We start from the raw sequence: 22,121 nt of genomic DNA, 5'->3' as shown, positions 1-22,121 counted from the left end.
ACCGACCAACCTCATCCCGCCCCCTTGACCTGTCCGTCCTCCCTGGACTGACCTATCCCCTCCCTAACTCCCCACCTACACTCACCTTTACTGGCCCCATCCCCGCCTCTTCGACCTGTTTGTTTCCTCTCCTCTATCCATCTTCTATCCGCCTCCCACTCTCTCCCTATTTATTTCAGAACCCCCTTCCCCTCCCCCATTTCTGATGAAGGGTCTAGGCCCGAAACGTCAGCCTCTCTGCTCCTATGATGCTGCTTGGCCTGCTTCATCCAGCCCTGCACCTTGTTTTCCAGTCTAGATGACTCTTTATTAGAGCTGAACTTCACTTCAGCTCTGATGAAGCGTCACCTAGACTCGAAACATTAGCTTTCTTTCTCTCCATGGATGATGCCTGACACACTGTGATCTCCAGCAGTTTTTGTGTTCAGTTCAGATTCCAGCATCTGCAGTCATTTTTTTCCTTCAAAGGCTCTCTGCCTCTCTGTGTGTGAAAGCTTTACTTCGAGGTTTGCGCGGTTTTGATGCTTACGCGCTGAGTTCCAAATGTCTGTTATATAAGGGCCAGCTTGGCCCTGTGCTGCGGCCAGCACCGCCTGATGCCAACTCAGGACACTCACCGAGATCACAGCTTCGGCCAACTGGAGCTGTCATTGTGTCTGCGGGGGAAATAGAGGTCAGCATCAAACCATCATAAAACCGAAATCATGGATAAATCCGTACCCAACACATCACTCGCGTCCAGATAAGGTTTAGACTCAACAGGTCCTACTGGGAAACGATTGTTTCATTTTACGGTAAGCGCTGAAGGGTGAGGATTTTGTAACCATCCCTCTCCCCCTTCAGACTTGATAATGCCCGGACCTTGGCGAAATCGGACTCAGTTGGGCCGGACCATTGTGTAAAAAGGGGGGAGGGGATGACGTTGTTGTTGTGTCGCTCACACGCGCCGCTGATACGTTATGGAGTTTGGGAACTTGGTGTGCTGGAGAAAGAGCCCCGCCCCCAGGTTGCTTACTCGCGCGGACAAGATGGCGGGCGTTGGCTGCTGGTAGAGGTGTTTGTGCGGACGCTGTTGCTTGCTGGAACTTTCTAAACAGGAGATCTCGGCCTGGGCACTACTCTGTGGATACGATGCATTTTTCCATCCCGGAGACTGAGGTGCTGAGCGCCGACAACGGATCCACGTACGTGGTGAGTAGACGGAGCGGCTACCACTTTCTTGCCTGGAGATTGGTGACTGGGGGGGATGAGGAATATGTGTGTGTGTGTATAAGTAAGTAAGAGAGGAGGAAGGGGTTCTTTGCCAGAACAGGATGTACTCCTCCCCCCCCCCCCCCCCCCCCCCCCCCCCCCAATCCCCGCCAATCAGAAGCCGTGAGTTGAAGGTTGGCAGTTGAGGGGCTGTTGGTTGTAATCCTTCTACGGTCTCTTTTCCCAATCCACCGACGTGTCAGTTCGTGGAAGTGTAAAATCGTTTGGTGAAATTAACATTTGCTGGCACTTCGGGGCATGGGCAGGTGGGAAAGAAAGATGTTATAAGACTAATGCAAATGACAGCGGTAAACTCTTCCAACTCCCTGCTCTTGCTTGGCCAAGAGTTTTTGCCCTTCTGAAACACTCAGTCCACTGTTTGTTTCACTGAAGTTGAATGTTTTATCGAAAATGCAAGTTAATGCTGTCAAATCACCGATTTAAGCTTGAGGCAATAGTATCGAAAACGGACATTGCTGTCGTTTCAAGTAGCAATTGCTGGAGAAACTCACCGCACGGTGAGAGCGATGGTCCATGTTGCTTACTGAAATTCGGAGGAAACATTTGTAAGCTCAACAGGCTGATTTCTTCCAGAATCTGGGGAAGGTTTGTTAGAAAGACTGGATCTTTAGACATATGCAAGATAAGATGTGAAATTGAGTCTTAGCCGGCTGCTCGCTTCCGACAAACATTTTGGAAAGATGTCCAAAAATGCTTTTTAGCAAAGAATCAATATGTAAGATTCTTCATGGTGCACTTGGACGCTATGATCTTAAGTACGTATGTTTGGAAAGAAGTACGTCTCAAATATTATGAAGCTGAGATAATAATCAAGCGAATCTGTCTTTTCTCCCCTTTCTTATCCAATTTAACTCTGCATACTCGAAGGCAAGAGTGTGAAGCAATAGCATATTTATGAATGTAAAATTGCTTTAATACTTCAAAAGTGGACCGTTTGAACGCCAATCTAAATAATAGGGAAGTTCTTTAACCATTTGAATTCAAATAGCGCTTTTCAGGACCTCATGACATTTCAGTTTTAGTAATTGATTTAGGTAGTTGTCGCTGACGATCCCACAAACAGTAAATTATGTAAATTGGGGGATAATGGTGATGTTGGTGGAGGAACAAATTTTGGTTGGTTCATCTGGTGAACTTACTGACTAGTGCTGTGGGATGGTTCACTTCTAGCAGAGGTGGAACCTTGATTTAATATCTGATTTGGAAGGCTTGTTTATGCTGATCCAGGAAAACTAGATAGGTTAGACTCTGAGGTTGAGATAGCAAGAACTGCAGATGCTGGAGTCAGAAACAACACAGTGTGGAACTGGAGAAACACGGCAGGCCAGGCAGCATCAGATGAGCAAGAAAGTTGACGTTTTGGGTCGGGACCCTTCTTCAGAAATGGGGAGGGGGAAGGGAGCTCAAAAATAAATCAAGGAGGGATGGGGTTGGGGAAGGTAGGTGAGATTGTGATAGGTGTGTGTAGGTAGGGAGTGGGTGGGGATTGGTCACTGGGATGGGAAGGGGCAGATAAGTGGGAGAGAAGATGGACAGATTGTGTCAGGTTAAGGAGGTGGGAATAAGAAAGAGGGTTGGACGTGGGATGAGGCTGGAGGTTGGGAGATTTTAAAATTGGTTTGAATTCACCAGTTTTAAAATCTCCCCAAATAAAAATGGAAAGAACTGCAGATGTAAATCATGAACAAAAACAGAATTTGCTGGAGAAACTCAGCAGGTCTGGCAGCATCTTTGAAGGAAAAAAAAGTTAACATTTTGGGTTCTGAGGAAGGGTCACCGGACCTGAAACGTTAACTCTGAATTTTTCTTCACAGATGCTGCCAGATCTGTTGGGCTTTTCCAGCAACTTCTGTTTTTGTTCCTCGTTTAAAATCTCCCCACCCCGAAGAAGGGTCCTGACCTGAAATGTCAACTTGCCTGCTCCTCTGATGCTGCCTGGCCACTACTTCCAGGTCCATACTGTGTAGACTCTGAGGTTGTTTTTCCTGTCTAGAATACAGGGACATGAATTCAGGATAAATGATCAATTATAAAGAACTGAGATGAGAATGTAATTCAGAATTTTGTGCATCTTTAGAAGTGCAGAAGTCTCATCACACTCCTGAAAGGTGCTCACATTCTATCCCCTGTAGCGTTCATCCCAATCCCGTTGCATATAGCCTTACACCAACTTTCTGGCTCCCTGGCAAGCATGACTAGATTTTAAAATTATCATCCTTGATTTCAAATCGCTCCGTGGCAATCCCTATCTCTAATTTTTTCCACCCCCACAAGCGCCTCAACTATCAGAGCTTCTCTATTTTGATTGCCTTGAGCATCCTTGATTTTATACACTCTGTCATTAGTGACTGCTTTCAGTTGCCTACACCTTAAGGTCTGAAATACGCCTCCACCTCTCAGCCTCTACCTTGCGTGTTTTCTTCCTTGAGTGCACTTTAAAACTTCTCTTGAACTAAGCTTTTGGTAATATTGTTATGTGATTTGGTGTCTGTTCATTTTATATTTTTCCTGTAAAACATCTTGGAACTTTGTTAAAGGTATTGCATAAATGTCATATTCCTATTTTAACATTGTGTTTCAGGGTATCAACAGATATGTGGAAAAGTAGAATTAAAGCTGTAAATCAGCCATGATCAGATAGGACTGAATGGCCTAATCCTTGGTTGGCCTCAATTCATTGTTATTTAAAGCAGATTATTTGCCTAAATATTTGGAGTTGGAATTGAATCCATACCTTTTGAATAGAAATGAGATTTCCATCACTGAGCCAAGGTTTCTATTTGGTTACTGTATTCTAGTGATGTGATTGTTTAGTTGATAGCTGACTTGTTGGTGTGCAAGCTATTTGAAATAATTGTCATAGTTTCAAGTTTCTGTCTGTTATAAAACAAAAGAATGGTTATGGTTTGAAATTTGGCTGTGATCTGGAGAATAAGCTATCATAGAGGTGGCTGTTGCATGCATGCTGCTTTGAATTCAATTCTTATTTCGCTACATAAACACGTTTTTTAATGAGTCCAATTTAGAAACAAAGAACAGATGTTTCCCAAAGAAGTTAAAATGGGCTTCCCTAACTGTTTGTGGTTTGTTTGACAAGATTGATGGCCCTTTCTTGATTCTGAGGGTGTGGTGGTGAGATTTGTCTGGTTAATTCTGATAACAGACGAGACTCTTGTGCTAAATAGTCAGAATCATAGAATTCCTACAGTGTGGAAAGAGGCCATTTGGCCCATCAGGCCTGTACTGAGAATCTGAAGAGCACCCAACCCAGACACAGTACCCCCCTGCCCTCCCATCCATCTTTATCCCCCAAGCCCGACATTAACTATGGCTATTCCATCTAGCCTGGACGCTTTGGGGAAATGTAGCATGGCCAATCCACCCAACCTGTACTTTGAAATGTGGGAGGAAACCGGAGCACCTGCAGAAAACCGATACAGACACTGAGAAAGTGCAAACTCCACACAAATGATCACTAAAGGCTGGAATTGAACCCAGATGACTGGTACATGTGAGGCACAGTGCTAACCACTCAGTCACCAAGCTGCCCACACTTGTCTAAGCTTCTTCGACTATGCAGTCATTTCATTTTGAATTTGAAGTGGAATGTAGGCTGACAGGGCATCGTTTATTGTTTAAGTGCCAAGAAGTATTAAGATTCAGCTGCATGGTATGGAGCAGTCTCTCATAGGTTACATTGATTTGGTGTGGCAGGTTCCTTTTTGTTAAAGCATTTGATTGAAAAACTCTGATCTGGTCAGACATTACAAGGACAGTGCCTTTCAATTTACCTCTTGTGAATTTGGAGTCTTGGGTTTTATTTAGCATATTTTTCATTATAATTGTATTTGACAGCAATTGGTTTGTGCTTCACTCAGCTTGTTGTTATGCAAAAAAAAACTTTAAGAACACCAGATTATTTTTGTTAGTAACTTTAGCGCATTTTTGCTTGTGATATTAGTTATTGTTGTGTTAACAAATGGTATGCATTTAACTTAGAACCATTCTTCCTAATGGCTTTTTGGGCTGTTAGAGTTTCAGCAGTGGCCTAGTTGTTTTCCCACTAGCTTGGGTCATTTGGAAGTCTATTAGGTCTTTTCTGCTTTGCATATGGAGGGAGGAGTGTTAAGAATATTTTTCGCTTGAAAATTTAACTATAAATTTGTCCTGTGGTGATGCACATATTAAACTTGAAGTACGTTGATTATTTTTGAGAACTTTCCAAACTCATTTGAAATGCTTAGTGTTGGGTCAAGAAGTTTCCAAGACAGCAAGAATGCAACCTTCATATCACATAAGGTCATCATAGCTTCTTGAAGGTCTTTCCTTCCTATCAAATCCATGCCAAATCTCTGGGGAGCAGTCCAGTCCAGTCGCTTAGCAAGGCAGCAGAGGAGGCAGTTTGGCTCATCGGATTCTTGATAATATTATGTTGATCAACCAGCCAGCCCCATTCTGCCATTCTATCCCTTCAACTGTGTGAAATTATTTTGAGTTCATAAGATTTCCTTTTGAAATCACAAATTGTCTTCACTTCACTGCTCCAGTACTGAATTCTTGACTAATACCACCACATGTGCAAAGAGGAAAGCTCTTCACAGCCATTCCACCTCACTTTTCCAGAAACATAACTATGTTCCCTAGTCCTTGCATCATAAACTAATCGGAAGAACATTTCTTTGAGTACCTTTGTCTAAGCTTGCTACAACTTTCTACCTTTTAAAAAGAAACCCTTCTATCACTTCTCTTTTCAAGGAGAGTAACCCCTGTTTTTTGCAGTTGTAATCCTTTCTCAGAGTAATTCTGGTAAATTTTCTCTGCATCCATTCAAGGAATTCCAGTGCTTCCTGCCATAGTGTGGTGACGAGAACCGGTCAGACTCTAGTTACGATCTAACCAAAGTTTTAGGAAATTGTGGAATTATCTGCTTTTGTTCTAATTCCTTTTGTAATGAAGCCCATGATTGAGCCTGCTCCACCACTCAGTGCGCACGGCTTGTCTTCTATTTCAATGCCATATTTCTGTCTTCGCTATGTACTCCTTCGTGTCTTTAGTATCTAAAAGTTTAGCACTCTCTCTTGAATGTACTCATTGACCCAACCCGTCAAGCCTTCTGTGGTAGCAGTTTCCACAGGTTGACCACTCGCAGTGAAGAACTGGTTCCTAGTCTTTTCCTTCTTTCTTAGACTTAAATAGCCTAGCTTGTATCTTGAGACTGTGACTCCTGATCCTAGACTCCCCAACCAGAGAAAACGTCCTCCCTATATTTAGTTTATGTTGAATTTTATATATTCCAATTAGATCCCCTCCTATTCTTCTAAAAACTCTAGTGAATACAGGTCATTCAAGCCAATCTGTCCTCAAAGCCAACCCTGTCATTCCCGGTGTTATCGGTCTAGTGAACCTTTACAGTACTCTATCTACGGCAACCATATCTTCCCTTATGTAGGGAAACCAAAACTGCATACCACCGTAGGGCCAGCCTCACCAAGGCCCTAAATAATTGCAGTAAGGCATCACTATTTCTGAACTCTTTCCTCTTGCAACAGTAGCCAACATGCTGTTTGCCTTTCTGATTGCTTGCTGCACCTGCCTGTTTACTTTCATTCGTACAAGGACAGCCAGATCCCTTTATATATCCACATTTCCCAATATATCACCATTTAAGTATCACTACCATTCACACCAATATATATATACCTTCATGTTTATCCACATCGTACTGCATCTTTTGTGTGCTTATCCCCACACTTGACTTGTCTAGATTGTCCTGAAACATCCTTGCATTCTCTTGACAACTTTCAATCCAACCTAGTGTTGGAATTTTTGGGATAGTTTTGTGGTTGCAGCAGTTGGGAATGTAGCATTTGAATCCCTTGTCCAAATCATTTCTAAAAAAAAAAAATTGTGAATGTCTGCGTCCTAAGTACCAATCCCTGCTGTATACCACTGGTTGCTGCTATCACACAATATCAACCGATTTGCAATCTATGCCAGTGTATTACCCCCAATCCCATGTGCGTTAATTTTTTTGCCTGTTCACTTGTGGGGTAAAACCTTGGTGAAATCCAATTGCACCACATCCACTGATTCTACCATATCTATTCTACTAGTTAATCCTCAAAAAACTCCAGTACTTGATTAAGCATGACTTCCCTTTCAAAAACTCCTGACTTGTATAATCCCATGACTGCTTTAACTATTCAGTTATCAGTAATATCAAGTGTTTTCCCCACTACTGATTTTAAGCTGTTCTGTAATTCTGCTTTTCACTTGTTCCTTTTTTAAAATAGTAGGATTGCACTTGCCACTCTCCAATCTGTTGGAACTGTTCCAGAGTATACAGAATTTTGGAAGATGACCATCAATAAAATACACTGAATATTTCCAGATTCATTTTCTTTCGTGCAGATATCAGATCCTTCAAATTTGTCAGCATTTAACTCCCACTAATTTATCTAGCACTTCTTTTTAAACCCAATATTGATTTTCTTCATTTCCTTCCCCTATGAGATCCTTGGTTTCTTAATATTTGAGAATTTTGTCCTCTGAAGACAGAACCAAAATGTGTGTTCAGTTCTTCTACCATTTCTTTGCTCCCCATTTTAATTTCCATGGTTTCCGTCTGTAAGGGGCCTACACTTAGTTTTGCTGATCTTTTTCTTTTCACATTTTTAGAAGCTTTCACAGTCAGTTTTACTGCAAGTTTGCTGTCATTTTATTTTTCCCTCACTTGACTAACCTTTTGTCGTCTTTTGCTGAATTCTAAACTGCTTGCAGGCTTGTTGCTTTTTCTGGCAATTTTATATGTCGCCTCTTTAGATCTAATACTATCCCTAAATTCTTTTGTAACCAATTGTTGAGCCACTTTACCTGATTTATTTTTGCACCAGAAATGAATGAATAGCTGCTATAATTCATGTATATACTCCTTAAATATTAGCCATGGCTTATCCACAGTTAACTTTTCTTTGTGAGATTTCCCAATCCATTATTGCCAAATTGTACTTCATTCCACCGTTGTTCCTTTTATTCAGATTCAAGGCCCTAGTTTCAGATTCAGCTTCTTCATTTTTTACCTTAATGAACAATTCTATCATTTTATGGTCACTCTTCTCCAATGGACCCTGCCCTGCAAGATAGTTAACTAATTCTTTCTCATCTCCCACCAGCCAATCTACGATCTCATGCTCTCTTGTTGATTTCTTGACATATTGGTCTAAAAAAAAAATCACGTATAGACTCCAGGAAATCCTCCTCCACAGTATTACTAGTTTGGTTTGTCCAATTTATATATAAAAGTCACCCATGATTACAATTGCATCCTGTTGCATGGATTTGCACTTTAATGCCTTTCCTTACTTTCATCTCTGCTGTCTGGGGCCTGTGGACAACCCTCAATGATGTTTTCCGCCCCTTAGTGTTTCTGATCTCCACTTGTACAGATTCCACATGATGTTCTGAGCCTATTTCCTCCTTCACTATTGCATTGGGCTCACTTACTAACAATGCTATTACACCTCGTTTCCCTAATTTTCTGTCCTCCCTGAATTTTGAATACCCCAGAAGTTCAGTTCCCATCTCTGATAACACTACAGCCATGTCTCTAACTGCAATATATCATGTCTATTTGTGCTGTTGATTCATCTAACTTTTGCGAACACTTGTTACTTTAGAACAGTGACTTAGACTTGTCCTTTTTAACTTTTTTATTTAGCTTAGCTTTATGGTCTCATTTGTTTCTTAGTGCTTTTTCGGCTTCTGTTTCTGTCTTTAATCTCTCTCCGTTCCTTCTGTCACCCCCTGATCACCTTCACCATTCAAGTTTAAGCCCTCCATGAAAGCACTAGCAGCACTCCATCCCCTCACCCCATCCCCATCCATCACCACCGCTGATATATTTGGCCACAGTCCTGCTCAGATGAAGTCTGTTCGTGCTGATCTCATCTTTCTCAGAACCAGGGATCTGAGCATAACCTGATTATATCTTGTTATTTCATTGCTTATTAGCACATGTTACTGATGATAATCCTGAAGTTCCTATTTTTTAATGTACATCCTAATTCCCTATACTCAGTTTGTAAGGTTTCATCCTTTAAGGTATGTCAATGGTACTGGTGGTATGCACCACAACCATTGACTGTTGATCCACCCCCTTCAGAAAATGTTAAGTAGCTTGAAAAATGGAATACAGAAAGCTTTCAACTAAGTTAAGGTTTTCATGTTTTATTGAGGAGCAGTAGAGTAACTTGTATCGCATTGCCTGTGTAAAAAAAAAGTTACATTAATAAGATATCTAATAACTAGGGTCACTTGCAGTCTAAGTAATGACCTTACTTAAATGATCAAGTTTCTATTCCAAAGTAACTAGATTTTTAACAGTATTGCTTTGTTAGGGCCAGTGGTTGACTCAATATGGAAAATTCTTGCAAGATTTTTGTAACATAAGTTTACTGATGCAATGCAAGGGAACATTGGCAACTGTTCGTGAGCAAAAATACATTTTGAAATCTTGTATGAGGAAAGAGCAGTTATGAAAGCATTTGTAAGTAGGAATGAAGAGAGTGTTAAGTTAATTCTGTTCTACAAACCTTAACATAGTTTAAGATCACAAACTCAGTCCTAAATACATGGTACTGCACTGCAGGGACTCTGACCATGGACACAGTACCACATGATCTGGTCACACAATGTGGCATTCAACTTAACATGCATACTAACCAGGTTCTCAATTTGCCTATGGTACAACGATTTTGCATTCTATCAATCTATACTTGAATCTTAAAAAATAGATTCTCTGCATAGCTTATACTTTCTTAGGCTAAATTATGATAAATAACAGATGTTACATCCTAGATAGTTCAGGTGTTCTCGTCTTAGCCAGGGCCCCCTAAGTATGGATGAAATGGTGTTTTGAATTTTACTGATTATGAAAACAAAACTTTACAGGATTAACTTACGTATTTGGAAAAAAAAATCAATCCCAAGAGCTAGAATGTAGACATAACATCAGCCTTATCTGGTTAACATTAGCCAGCATTTGAAAGTTGATGTTGAAATGCAGCATTCAAATATATTTGGCTAACGCAAGTCAACGTAAAATGTTCTTTTCAGATATTCACTTGTCTAAATTTTAAAAATGATTTGGAAGAAAAAAATGCTCTGATGCAACTTAAAGCTGAGAAGGTTAAATTCCAGTTAGGCTCCACAACCACTTTGAACGTTTCTCAGCATAACTGAGTGATCATCACTTGGAACAGATTGGGAATTTGTCTTTTTGGTCGAGTGGTTAAGGTGATGTATTTGATGTTGAGACTGGTACGGAGACCCTACAGGCGGAGGAGTCTTGGCTTTTACAATTATCCAACAGGTCCCTACATCCTGTACGGATGAAAGCATGATGGCAGTGTGAATGAGCAAACTGACTATAACTTCATGCTACAGGAAACAAAGGAAGTGAATAGGAATATAGAAGTACTTGGGGACAGTGACGTCAGGGACTAGTTATGGCTGTCTGCAGCCAAGAACAAGAGTGCGAACAAATGTTGCCAGCTTAGTATCAGCTTTTATGATCTCTCTAGACAGGAATAGATCTTGCCGTGGGAGAGTTTGGGCCTAGTGGTTGTGGTCCGCATAGGTATGAACAACAAATAGTTTAAAAAAAAGCTTTGCTGAGAAAGAAAGTAAGAGCTGCTGGGAACTCTGCTTTAAAAAGCAGAACCTCAAAGTTAACCCAAGAGATGATTATCTGGGACAGGAGCAAACAAGCTAAATAAGATGAGAGTTGATGAATGTGTTGCTTAAAGACTGGTATGGGAGAAATAGGTTTGATTCTTGGGGCACTGGCGCCAGCATTGGGGAAACTGAGCTGCAATGTTGTATGTGTGCTGGGACAAGTGTTCCGGCGAATTGTATTATTGCAGTGGTGGAGAGGAACTTAAGCTAAACGGTGGAAGGGATCAAGTAAAAAGCGTTATTGTAAAGGGCAACAACAAAGCAAGAGAGCAAAGTGGCAATATATGTAATTATTAGAATGTGATCGGGACAGAACATAAATATTTAAGTGTTGCAGTAACAGGCAAGGCCAGAAGTCGCAAAAAAATGGCTTAAAAAAGCATTTAAAGCACAGTGTCTGATTGCGCATGCCATTTTTAGTGGAAAAAGGGATGAATTGTTAGCACAGGTGGAGATGAGTGTTTCACCTGATTGATATTACAGGGACATGATTGGAAGCTGACCAAGGGCATTTGTGTTGCAGCAGTATTATCCATACTTCAGAGCCAGGAGGCCTGGGTTGAAATCCCACCTGTTGTACAAGTGTGTAATACAATCTCTGATGGGTTGATTTAGGATAATATCTGGAGGATGATCAAGGCTGGGACTGGTGAAACTGAAACTTGGCCTCCACAGCCTTCTGTGGCGACAAGTTGTAGTGTCACCCTTGATTAGTAAGGAGATCGAGGATAAAGGAGAAAGGGGCTGCGAAATGTCTCCACAAAGGTTGAATGGCAGAGCAGAGTTCATGGGCCAAATGGCCTAATTTTGTTCTGATATCTTACGGACCTGGAATGTTGAAGGGAATTTGAAATTAGAATAACAAAAAGATAGGTAGCTGTGTTCAGGATAACATCAATTCAGTACTGAGAGGTGGCCAGCTTGAAAACCCAAGGGTTAAATTCGGCTTTTTCGATAAATAGTAAAAGTATAGGATTACTTATGGGAGTAGCTATATGCCCCTAACAGTAGCTACAGTGGACAGATCATAAAGGAAGTAATATAATGCAATAATTCTGGGTCACTTTAGTCTACATGTAGATCAGATTGGCAAAGGTAAGGGAGTTTATAGGTTGTCATTAGGGCACTTTCTTTGAGCAGTATGTTCCAGAGCCAGTTAGAGAGGAGGCTATCCTAGACCTAGCAATGAGACAGGATTAATCAATAATGTCTTGAGGGAATATCTCTGTGATGGTGATTTAGGATAATAATCTGGAGGATGACCAAGGCTGGGACTGGTGAAACTGAAACTTGGCCTCCACAGCCTTCTGTGGTGACAAGTTGTAGTGTCACCCTTGATTAGTAAGGAGATCAAGGATAACGGAGAAAGGGGCTGCGAAATGTCTGCACAAAGGTTGAATGGCAGAAGCGGCAATGAACATTTTGTATAGCTGGTCTGCAGTGTTATGGTGGCAGATTTTTAAGGGGACATTTTAATAAGTCTCAGCAATGATTTGTCCCAGTGAGAAAGAAAGCCTCTTTGTGATGAATGCATCATGACTAAATAAGGAAATTAAGGTTAGTATTAAATTGAAAGCAATGTGAAAAAAATAAATGGTAAGTCAGAGGATTAGATTGACTTTGACTTTGAGAATCAAGAATGAGTGGAAAAAATAACGATGCAGGAAGCTGAGAATGAGGGGAAAAAAAAGTTAGCTCATGACTTAAAAATTGGTAGGAAGTGTTTCTACAAGTATTTAAAAAGAAAAGAGTAACTTAAGTTAGTGTCTGTCAGTGAGTGCCGAGAAACTTCGAATAGGTATTTTGAGTCTATATTCATGGTAGAAGACTTGGGGAAACTTTCCAAAGCTAATTGAAACTGGTTAGAGAGGTATGAACCTTTTTTTTTGTATAAAGTCACTATTAGCAGGGAATGGGTGCTAGGTAAACTATTGGACGTGGAGGTTGACAAGTCCTCAGGTCTTACATCTGAGGCTCTTTAAGAAGTGGTGACTTAAATTTAACAGATTATTTGGTTATAATTATGCAAAAATCCTTAGATTCTGGAATGGTCCCGTTTGGCTGAAAAATAACACTTTTTTAGGAAAGTAGTTGGGCAAATAAACTACAGACCAGTCAGCTTAACATGGGGAAAGTAAAAGAATCCCTTAGTTAGGAGGGTGTAGCAGGATTCTTTTTAAAACAAAAAAAATCGCTGTCATCATTTGGCCCAACATGACCTTGTGAAAGTGAATTTGTGTTTACTTAATCTGTTTTTTTGACTAAGTGAATATTCATGGTGGACGGAGGGGAACCAGTGTGCACGGTGTACTTGGATTTCCAAAAGGCATTTGACAGGGAGCCACATCAAAAGTTGCTGTACAAATTGAAAGCACATTGGAAAGAGGGCAATTTATTCACATGGATGAAGGATTGGTTAGCTAGGTGGTAGAGATAAATGTAATTTTAAAAAAAAAGACAAGCGGTAACTAATGAAGTGCGACAGGATTCAGTGCAAGGATCTCATCTACTTACAATCCCTATCTGACTTGGATGAGGATGCTGAATATGTGGTAACTGAATTTGTGAATGATAGCAAGATTGGTATACAAGTATGTTGACTAGAAGAAATAGACAGTCTGCGTAAGGATACAGGTAGCATCAGTGAGTAGGCAAAAATTTGGCAAATGGAGCATCATAAAACAAGAGTAAACAACTCCATTCTCACAAGAATAATTGAAAATAACTTCTATTTAAATGAAGGCCACTTGCAGGGCTCATGGTTTAGATGGATTTGGGTATCCTGGAGAATGAATCACATCAAGTTAGTTTTCAGTTAAGGCAAGTGATAAGGAAATCAAATTTGAATCAATCAGATAATGGGCTGTTTTAATCTGTCATTGTGCAATAAGAAAGGGCTACTTATTGTGAAGGAGCCTTTTGAGGATGAGTACCTGGTATGGTAGAATTTTACATTCAGTTTTAAAATGATGTACTTCAATCAAAACTACTGTCTTTATTCTTAAAAACACAAGTGATATGAGGGGCCAGGTGGCTCTTGAAGATTAGCGGGCTACATGAAAAGGCAAGCTGGTCGATAAGTAAGAAATTAAAACATGTTCTATGATAAGTTTACGTTAGTTTTGAAATCTCAGTGGAATAGTGAATCAACTGTGGCTAACAAGGAAGTTGAAAATTTCTTTTAGATCAAAGAAACAGGTTTTATAAAGTTACTAAAACATCGTAAACCTTAAGATTCAGAACAACGTTTGGCTCAAAGAGCAAATTAACTGAAAGAAATGGAAAACAAAACATGACTATGAATGAACAAGAATTATGAAAGGAGCTGTAGAAGATGCTAGATGTATGGGGAAAAGAACAAGATTAGCAAAATCAAGCATGGGCTCATGGCAGACAGGAGAATTTATAACAAGGAGTAAGAATATGGCTGACAGAGTAATCAATACTTTGCCTCTGTCTTCATAGAGAAATACTTCTTTAAAAAAACTCGCAAAAATACCAGAGAGCCAAGGAATGAGGAATTGCATGAAATTATTTATCCAGTATTACATGTTTACTGAAACTAATGAGACATCAGACGGTCAATCCCTGTGATCTACAAGCCAGCAAGTTGGAAGCGGTGGCTAAATTTAAGGGATGCAGTACTTATAATTATTGAAAATTTTGTGCTGTTGAGTGTAGCACTTGGTGATTGGAAGGTAATAAATGTAACTTCACTGTTTAAGATGTTATGAAGGGGCGAGAACAAATATAGAAGTACATGCCTGTAGATCTAACGTAAGTAGGAGGGCAAATACAATAATGGATTTTGAGGGACTAGATACTTACAACACTACCATAGGATGGGGCAAGTCAACAGGTATTTGTGAAAGGCAAATTATTCTTAGAAACAAGTTAACATTTTGAGGTTGTAACTAACAGAATAGATGAGGAGAGCCAATGGATGCAATATATTGGGACTTTTAGCAGGTTTTGATTTGTCCCACAATAAGAGCTTCGTAAGTAATACTTGATCACTTGGGGCTGGGATAATAGATAATTTTGATCAAATGCATCTTCATGGCAGGAGGGACTTTGAACCTGGACCTTCTGGTCCAGATGTAGGGACACTATCACTGCACCACAAACTTGCGATTAACGTGCTGACCCAATTAAGCATTGGCTAATGGATCGAAAACACTGGACTGAATGGATTATTCTCAGGTGGGAAGGAACTGACGAGTAGGATACTTTTCACAGTGCTCAGCAGAAGTATATTCCAGTGATAAGGAAGAACTGTAGGAAAAGAAAGAGCCAGCCATGGATGTCTAAGGAAATAAAGGAAAGTATCAGATTTGAAAAAAAAAAACACATACAAAAAAAGCAAAGAGTAGTGGGAAACGAGTAGACTGGGAAATTTTTAAAGGCTAACAGAAAGCCACAAAAAAAGTTATAAAGAAAAGTAAGAGAGATTATGAGAGTAAACTAGCTCAGAATATAAAAACAGGCAGCAAAAGTTTCTATAAATATGTAAATCGTAAAAGAGTGGCGAAGGTAAACATTGGTCCTTTAGAGGATGAGAAGGCCAATTTAATAACTGGGAATGAGGAAATAGCCGAGGCATTAAACAGTTATTTCGTGTCGGTCTTCACAGTGGAAGACACAAATAACATGCTGAAAACTAATGGCAAGAAGGCTACAGCAGGTGAGGACCTAGAAACTATCATGATCACTAAGGAGACAGTGCTGGGCAAGCTAATGGGGTTAAAGGTAGACAAGCCTCCTGGCCCTGATGAAATGCATCCCAGGGTACTAAAAGAGGAGATGGGGGAAATAGCAAATGCGCTAGTAATTATTTACCAAAATTCACTGGACTCTCGGGTGGTTCCCACAGATTGGAAAACAGCCAATGTGACGCCACTGTTTAAAAAAGGAAGTAGACAAAAAGCAGGTAGCTATAGGCCAGTTAGCTTAACTTCAGTAGTGGGGAAAATGCTTGAATCTATCATTAAGGAAGAAATAGCAAGACATCTGGATATACATTGTCCCATTGGGAACACCCAGCATGGGTTCATGAAGGGTAGGTCATGTTTAACTAATTTGGTGGAATTCTTTGAGGACATTACTTGCAGGGTGGACAATGGGGAACCTGTGGATGTGGTATATCTGGATTTCCAGAAAGCATTTGACAAGGTGCCACACCAAAGGCTGCTACATAAGATAAAGTTGCACGGTATTACAAGTAATGTATTGGCATGGATAGAGGATTGGTTGACCAGTAGAAAGCAAAGAGTAAGGGTAAATAGGTGTTTTTCTGGTTGGCGGTCAGTGGCTAGTGGTGTGCCTCAGGGATCAGCATTGGGACCGCAGGTGTTTACAATTTACATAGATGATTTGGAGTTGGGGACTAAGTGTGGTGTGTCAAAATTTGCAGATGACACTAAGGTGAGTGGTAGAGCAAAGTGTGCAGAAGACACTGAAAGTCTGCAGAGGGATATAGATAGTCTAAGTGAGTGGGCAAAGGTCTGGCAGATGGAATACAATGTTGATAAGTGTGAGGTCATCCATTTTGGTGGGAATAACAGCAAAATGGCCTGTGTTTTAAATGGTAAAAAAAGTTGCAGCACACTGCTGTGCAGAGGGACTTGGATGTCCTTGTGCATGAATCGCTAAAAGTAGGATTGCAGGTGCAGCAGGTAATTAAAAAGGCAAATGAAATTTTGTCTGCCATTGCTCGAAGGATGGAGTTTAAAAACAGGGAGGCTGTGCTGCAGCTGTATAGGGTCCTGGTGAGGCCACACCTGGAGTACTGTGTGCAGTTTGGGTCTCCTTACTTGAGAAAAGATATACTAGCACTGGAGGGGGTGCAGAGGAGATTCACTCAGTTGATTCCAGAGTTGAGAGGGTTGGATTACGAGGAGAGACTGAGTAGACTGGGATTATACTCATTGGACTTCAGAAGAATGAGGGGAGATCTTATAGAAACATATAAGATTACGAAGGGAATAGATAAGGTGGAGGCAGGGAGGTTGTTTCCACTAGCAGGTGAAACTAGGACTAGAGGGCATCACCTCAAAATAAAGGGAGACAGATGTAGGAATGAGGTCAGGAGGAACTTCTTCACCCAAAGGGTTGTGAATCTGTGGACTTCCCTGCCCAGTGAAGCGGTTGAAGCTACCTGGCTGAATGTTTTTAAGGCAAGGCTAGATAAATTTTTGAACAGTAAAGGAATTAAGGGTTATGGTGAGTGGGCGGGTAAGTGGAGCTGAGTCTCAAAAAGATCAGCCACGATCTTATTAAATGGCGGGGCAGGCTCGAGGGGCCAGATGGCCTACTCCTGCTCCTAGTTCTTATGATACCACAGGGGTCAGTGTTTGGGTCCCAGCCATTCATGATCTATATCAATTATCTGGATGTGAGGATCAAGTCTAATACTTCCAAGTGTGCTGGTGACACCAAACTATATGGGAATGTGTGTTGTGATGGTGATGCAAAGAGGTTTCAAAGTGATTTTAGGTTAAATGCATAAGCAAATATATGGCAGACGGAATATAATTTGGAAAAACTGATAATTTATCCACTTTGGAGGAACAGAAATGCAGACTTTTAGTTAAATAGTGAGAAGTTAGGAAGTCATGGCTTCCCAAAGAGAGACTGGTGTCCTCTTTGAGTCTCTGAAAGACAACATGAAGGTACAGCAAGAGTGATTAGGCAGCAAATAATATGTTAACTTTTATCACAAGAGGATTAGAGTACAGGAATGAAGATGTCTTGTTGAAATTTCATTGAGCCTTGGTGAGACTACACTTGGCATGTTGTCTAGTTTTGATCTCCTGATTAAGGAAGGATATACCTGATGCTGAGAGAGTGCTACAGAAACCAACTAGACTGGTAAGATAGTAGATTCCTCTTAAAAGAAGCAATTCTAGAGACTGGGCCTACAATCTCTAGCGTTTGGAAGAATGATTGTTGACCTCAAAACAACTTGAGAAATTTTTAACGGGCTTAGATACATTGGATGACGGGAAGATGTTTCCCTTGGTTTTGGGGTATTATACCAGGAAACACAGTTTTGGACTAAGGGTTTAGCCATTTAGAGCTCATGAGGAATTTCTACACTTTGGGTAGAGAATTCCAATGATTCATCACCCTTTAAGAGCTGTGGAAGCTCAGGCATTGAATATGTTCAAGGTAGCAATGAATAGATTTCTAGATGTTAAAAAAAGTTCAAGGGATTTGTGGATGGCGTGGAACAGTGGCATTAAAGTAAAAGTTCAGCTATGATCAAGTTGAATGGTGAAACGTGGTTGAGGTGTTGAATTAACAATTCTTTCACTCCTATTTCCTACATTCCTATCTCTGAGGCTAAGAGCCACCACAAGTGACACATTTAACTGTTGAATCATTTGGGCCACCACTGCATTAATCTGATTTAAACTGAACTATTTAGGTACTGCCATCCTCAATGATGGGGGAGCCTAGCACATCAGTGCAAAAGATATAGATGTAACAGTTGCACCAATATTCAGCCAACAATGTCAAGTGGATGACGCATCTTGGCTTCCTTAAGTCCCAGAATTACTAATGTCCGTCTTCAGCCAATTTAATTCACTTAATGTGATATCAAGAAATAAACTTTACAGCATCTAGTGTCTTCAGTTATGGGCCCTGACAACATTGGACAATAGTGCTGAAGATTTGTTCTTCAGAAGTTATTGTGCTCCTAGCCAAGCAGTACCAGTACTGGCATCCACCATACAATGTGGAGAATTGTCCAAGTCTGTCATGTTCATTAAAAGCAGGACAAATCTAACCTAGGCAATTACTGTACAATGAGACTATTCTCAACCAGTGATGGGAGGATTCATCAACAGTACTATCAAGCAGTATTTGCTTCATAATAGCCCGCTTGCTGACACTCAAGTTTTGGTTCCAGCAGGGACAGAGAGTTCCTGACCTCATTATAGCCTTGGTTCAAACATGGACAAAGAACTGAACTCTATAGGGGAAGTGAGAGTATCTGCCATATTTAACATTGTGTGGCATTCAGGAAACTGTAGTGAAAGTAGAGTTGATGCAAAATTGGGGAGAGGTCTCCTGGTTGGAGTCAAATCTAGCACAAAGTACAGTTGTAATGGTTGTTGGATGCCAGTCAGCTCAACTCCAGAACATCAATGTGGGAGTTCCTGGGGGCAGTGTTCTAGGCTGTTCCTTCATCAGGGGCCTTCTCCCCATCATAATGTCAGAAATAGAATGCACAATCATTAGCAAATAAAGTTCAACGCCATTTGTGCCTCCTCGAGCGCTGAAGCAGCTTGTGTCCATATGCAACAAGACCTGCACAGTATCCAGGCTTGAGCTCATAATTAGCCAGTAACATTTCTGCCACGTAAGTGTCAGACAATGACTATCTGTAAGAAGTGAGAATCTAGCTATCGTCCCGTGACATTCGATGAATTACCCATGCTGAATCAACTATTATGAACATCCTAGGGGATTTTGATCACTGATCAAAATCTGAACTGGACTTGCCATATAACTAAAAACAAAATAGTGCATATATTGGAAATTTGACAGGCAACATCTATGAAGAGAGAGGAAAAACATGTTGAGTGAAGTATGATTCCCCTTCAGAAATTAAAAAAAAGTTGGAAAATGGTGTTTTTTATGTTGTTGACAGAATAGGAAGAGGAGGAGCACACTTGCTCCTCCTTTCCCTCTATCAACAGCATAAAAACACACCACTTTCCAGCTCCATTTTAGTTCCGAAGTGGTGTCATACTAGACTTGATGGAAACTGTTTCTCTCTCCACAGATCCTAGCCATAGAAATATTATGGTTACAAGATTAGGTCAGAAGCTAGGAATTCTGCAGTGCGTAACTCACCGCCTGACTCCCAAAGCCTGCCCATCATCTACAAAAGATAGGTCACGATTGTTATGGAGCGCCTCCACTCGTCTAGATGTGTGTGTGCTTCAAAAACATGCCCAAAGCTTGACGTCCTTCGTAACAAAGCAGTCAACTTGATTTGTATTACACTCAATCCCCCTGCCCTGTTCCCTCTCCCCGCTCACCCCCAACAAACAGTAGCACCAGCGGGATGCAAAAATGCACTGTCCAAATTGACCAAGGATTGTTAGACAACATCTTCCAAACCTGCTACCACTAATGTCTGATCAAATAGTGTTTACAGATACCTCCTAAACAACATTGAGTGTGCCTACATCAAATGGGTTGTAGCAGCTCAAGAAGACAATGGCCCAGCTTCTTCACAAATCAGTCGGAGAGTCAGTGTGAACTTGTTAGGCTGAATAGCTTGTTTCCACACTGTAGGGATTCTATGACAAGTAGGGATGGGCAGTAAATGCTGACCTTGTCAGCAAAGCCCACATGAATAAAATAAAATCTTATGCTGCCATTGATAGAGGACATCGAGCCAAATGCATGATGCAAGTTCATTGCAATTTTGAGGTCTGCTGCTCTATTGAGTCACTAAGCTTTTTTGACCCCTTGACACTTTCTTCCCATTTTTAAGCCAGTAAAATGAAGTGAACTTGCATATGGTTCAGATACTGGAATACTTTATTTCTGTAACCTGTTCTTCTGTGCTGGGCATGTTGTTTAACTGCTTTCTTGTTTACAATCCTGTTGCTTTTCCTGCCATTTGCAGTTGGCAAAGTGGCAGTTCTTACAGCCACTTAAACTCCCTGGGCCTGAAAATATCTTCTTAATTGGTGTATGAACATTAATCAGGAAGCAAGTTTTGATAATCTTCGAGGCCTAGGGAGTTTGAAATATTTAAATTTATTAAATAGCACAACAGAGAAGGCTGTTTGGTCTCTGTTTTTAGCTCTTTATCGTAGTTATCAAATTAACTACCTTACCTTGTAAATTTTACTCCTTTTAAGTATTTATCCATCTTTTTTTCCTGAAGATTATAATTGAATCTGCTTCCGCCACCATTTCAGGCAGTGCACTTCCATTATGCAGCATGTATTTGAAGAAAATTCTCCTCTCCTCTAGTTTTTTGTAGAATATTGAAAATCTGTTTTGTTTAGAACTGGAAACATGTTTTTCTTGCTTAGTCAATTTGAATTCTTTGATTTTTGAACACCACCTGTAATATCGCGGAGATAAACCAAAATCACTTCTAAATGTCACAATTTTTGGTACCATTCTAGTAACTCATAACTCTTGGCGTACCTCTTGACATGCAGTGCCTAGAATGAAACAATGCCCCAATTAGGGTTTATTTACCCGTGGAACATAAAGATTTAACTTGGCTTTTATAACTCTGTTAATGCCAAATATCCCATTTATATTAAGAGCCTTCTGAATTTGTTCTGCCTCTTGCAAAGGTTTGAAAATAACTACTTCAAGCCATGAAAATTGAAGATGAGAATTCTGAACTGTTGAAAGAAATCAGCCATAAACTGCATTTGTCTTAAACCAATTTAAGTACCCAACTGTCTGCATGCAGCAACTTAAGGAAACAATTGGTAGAAGGATGGAATTTGTACCTCCCTGGAAAGGCATACAACTTTTTTAAGCATTGGTTTTCTAGACCAGAGATTTTACTGCTAATCTTTTGTAGTGTTGCTTGATGTTTCTCTTTTTTTGGGTGGTTCAGCAATTTTTTTTTTAAGGATGCATCTTCTGATGTGAAAATGTTATTGTGCATTAATTACAATAAATGATGGCAAACTACTGTTGTATCTCTGCATTAGTCAGTGTTGTTTTTATTAGTTCATGGGAATATGGGTGTCACTGCCTAAGCCAAAGGACACTTAAGAGTCAATCGCATTGCTGTGGAGTCCTGCGTAGGCCAGACGAGATAAGAATATCAGATTTCCCTTCCTCAAGAACATTAGTGAACCAGATGGATTTCTACAAGTCAACAATAGTTACATTTTTTTCTTTAAAAGAGGGAGATATTAGAACATGGGAGTAAACAACCAAGAAATACAATACAAGAAGGAAGAGGGTAGCAAATGTTGCTTGATGCGGATTAAGGCCTGTGACAAAATTTTTTTTTTCAGCAATACACATGTTCCTTAAAGGAAACAATCAGGCAAAGTCAAATATGCTTTATGAAGGAGAGGGTGGCAGTAAATCTGAAGCCATGGGATACAATG

At 40.4% G+C, this 22,121-nt stretch overlaps 2 protein-coding genes across 6 annotated transcripts in view; one reads left to right on the top strand and one right to left on the bottom strand.

Moving 5' to 3' along the window:
- The window catches only part of eif2b4 (eukaryotic translation initiation factor 2B, subunit 4 delta), a 93,218-nt gene extending 92,095 nt beyond the window's left edge, over window positions 1–1,123 (bottom strand). The window contains exons 1-2 of one of the 4 annotated variants that reach the window (XM_048596627.1): window positions 1,016–1,123; window positions 618–656 (exon numbers count right to left, since the gene is read on the bottom strand). In XM_048596627.1, coding sequence (XP_048452584.1) covers window positions 618–651 — 34 coding nt within the window. In that variant the 5' untranslated portion in view covers window positions 652–656; window positions 1,016–1,123. Of the gene's footprint in view, window positions 1–617; window positions 858–1,015 lie in introns of those variants that run through there. The other 3 variants (XM_048596625.1, XM_048596626.1, XM_048596629.1) reach the window with 3 other exon arrangements.
- snx17 (sorting nexin 17) overlaps window positions 1,089–22,121 on the top strand; it is an 80,820-nt gene continuing 59,787 nt past the window's right edge. For both annotated transcript variants that reach the window (XM_048596631.1, XM_048596630.1), the window contains exon 1: window positions 1,089–1,191. In XM_048596631.1, the coding sequence (XP_048452588.1) occupies window positions 1,132–1,191 (60 nt within the window). In that variant the 5' untranslated portion in view covers window positions 1,089–1,131. The remainder of the gene's footprint in view (window positions 1,192–22,121) is intronic.

Source organism: Rhincodon typus, chromosome 5, assembly GCF_021869965.1.
Source record: "Rhincodon typus isolate 14 chromosome 5, sRhiTyp1.1, whole genome shotgun sequence".
NCBI lineage: Eukaryota > Metazoa > Chordata > Chondrichthyes > Orectolobiformes > Rhincodontidae > Rhincodon > Rhincodon typus.
Note: the sequence above shows the minus strand (reverse complement) of the source record. Positions and strands in the feature narration are given on the sequence as shown.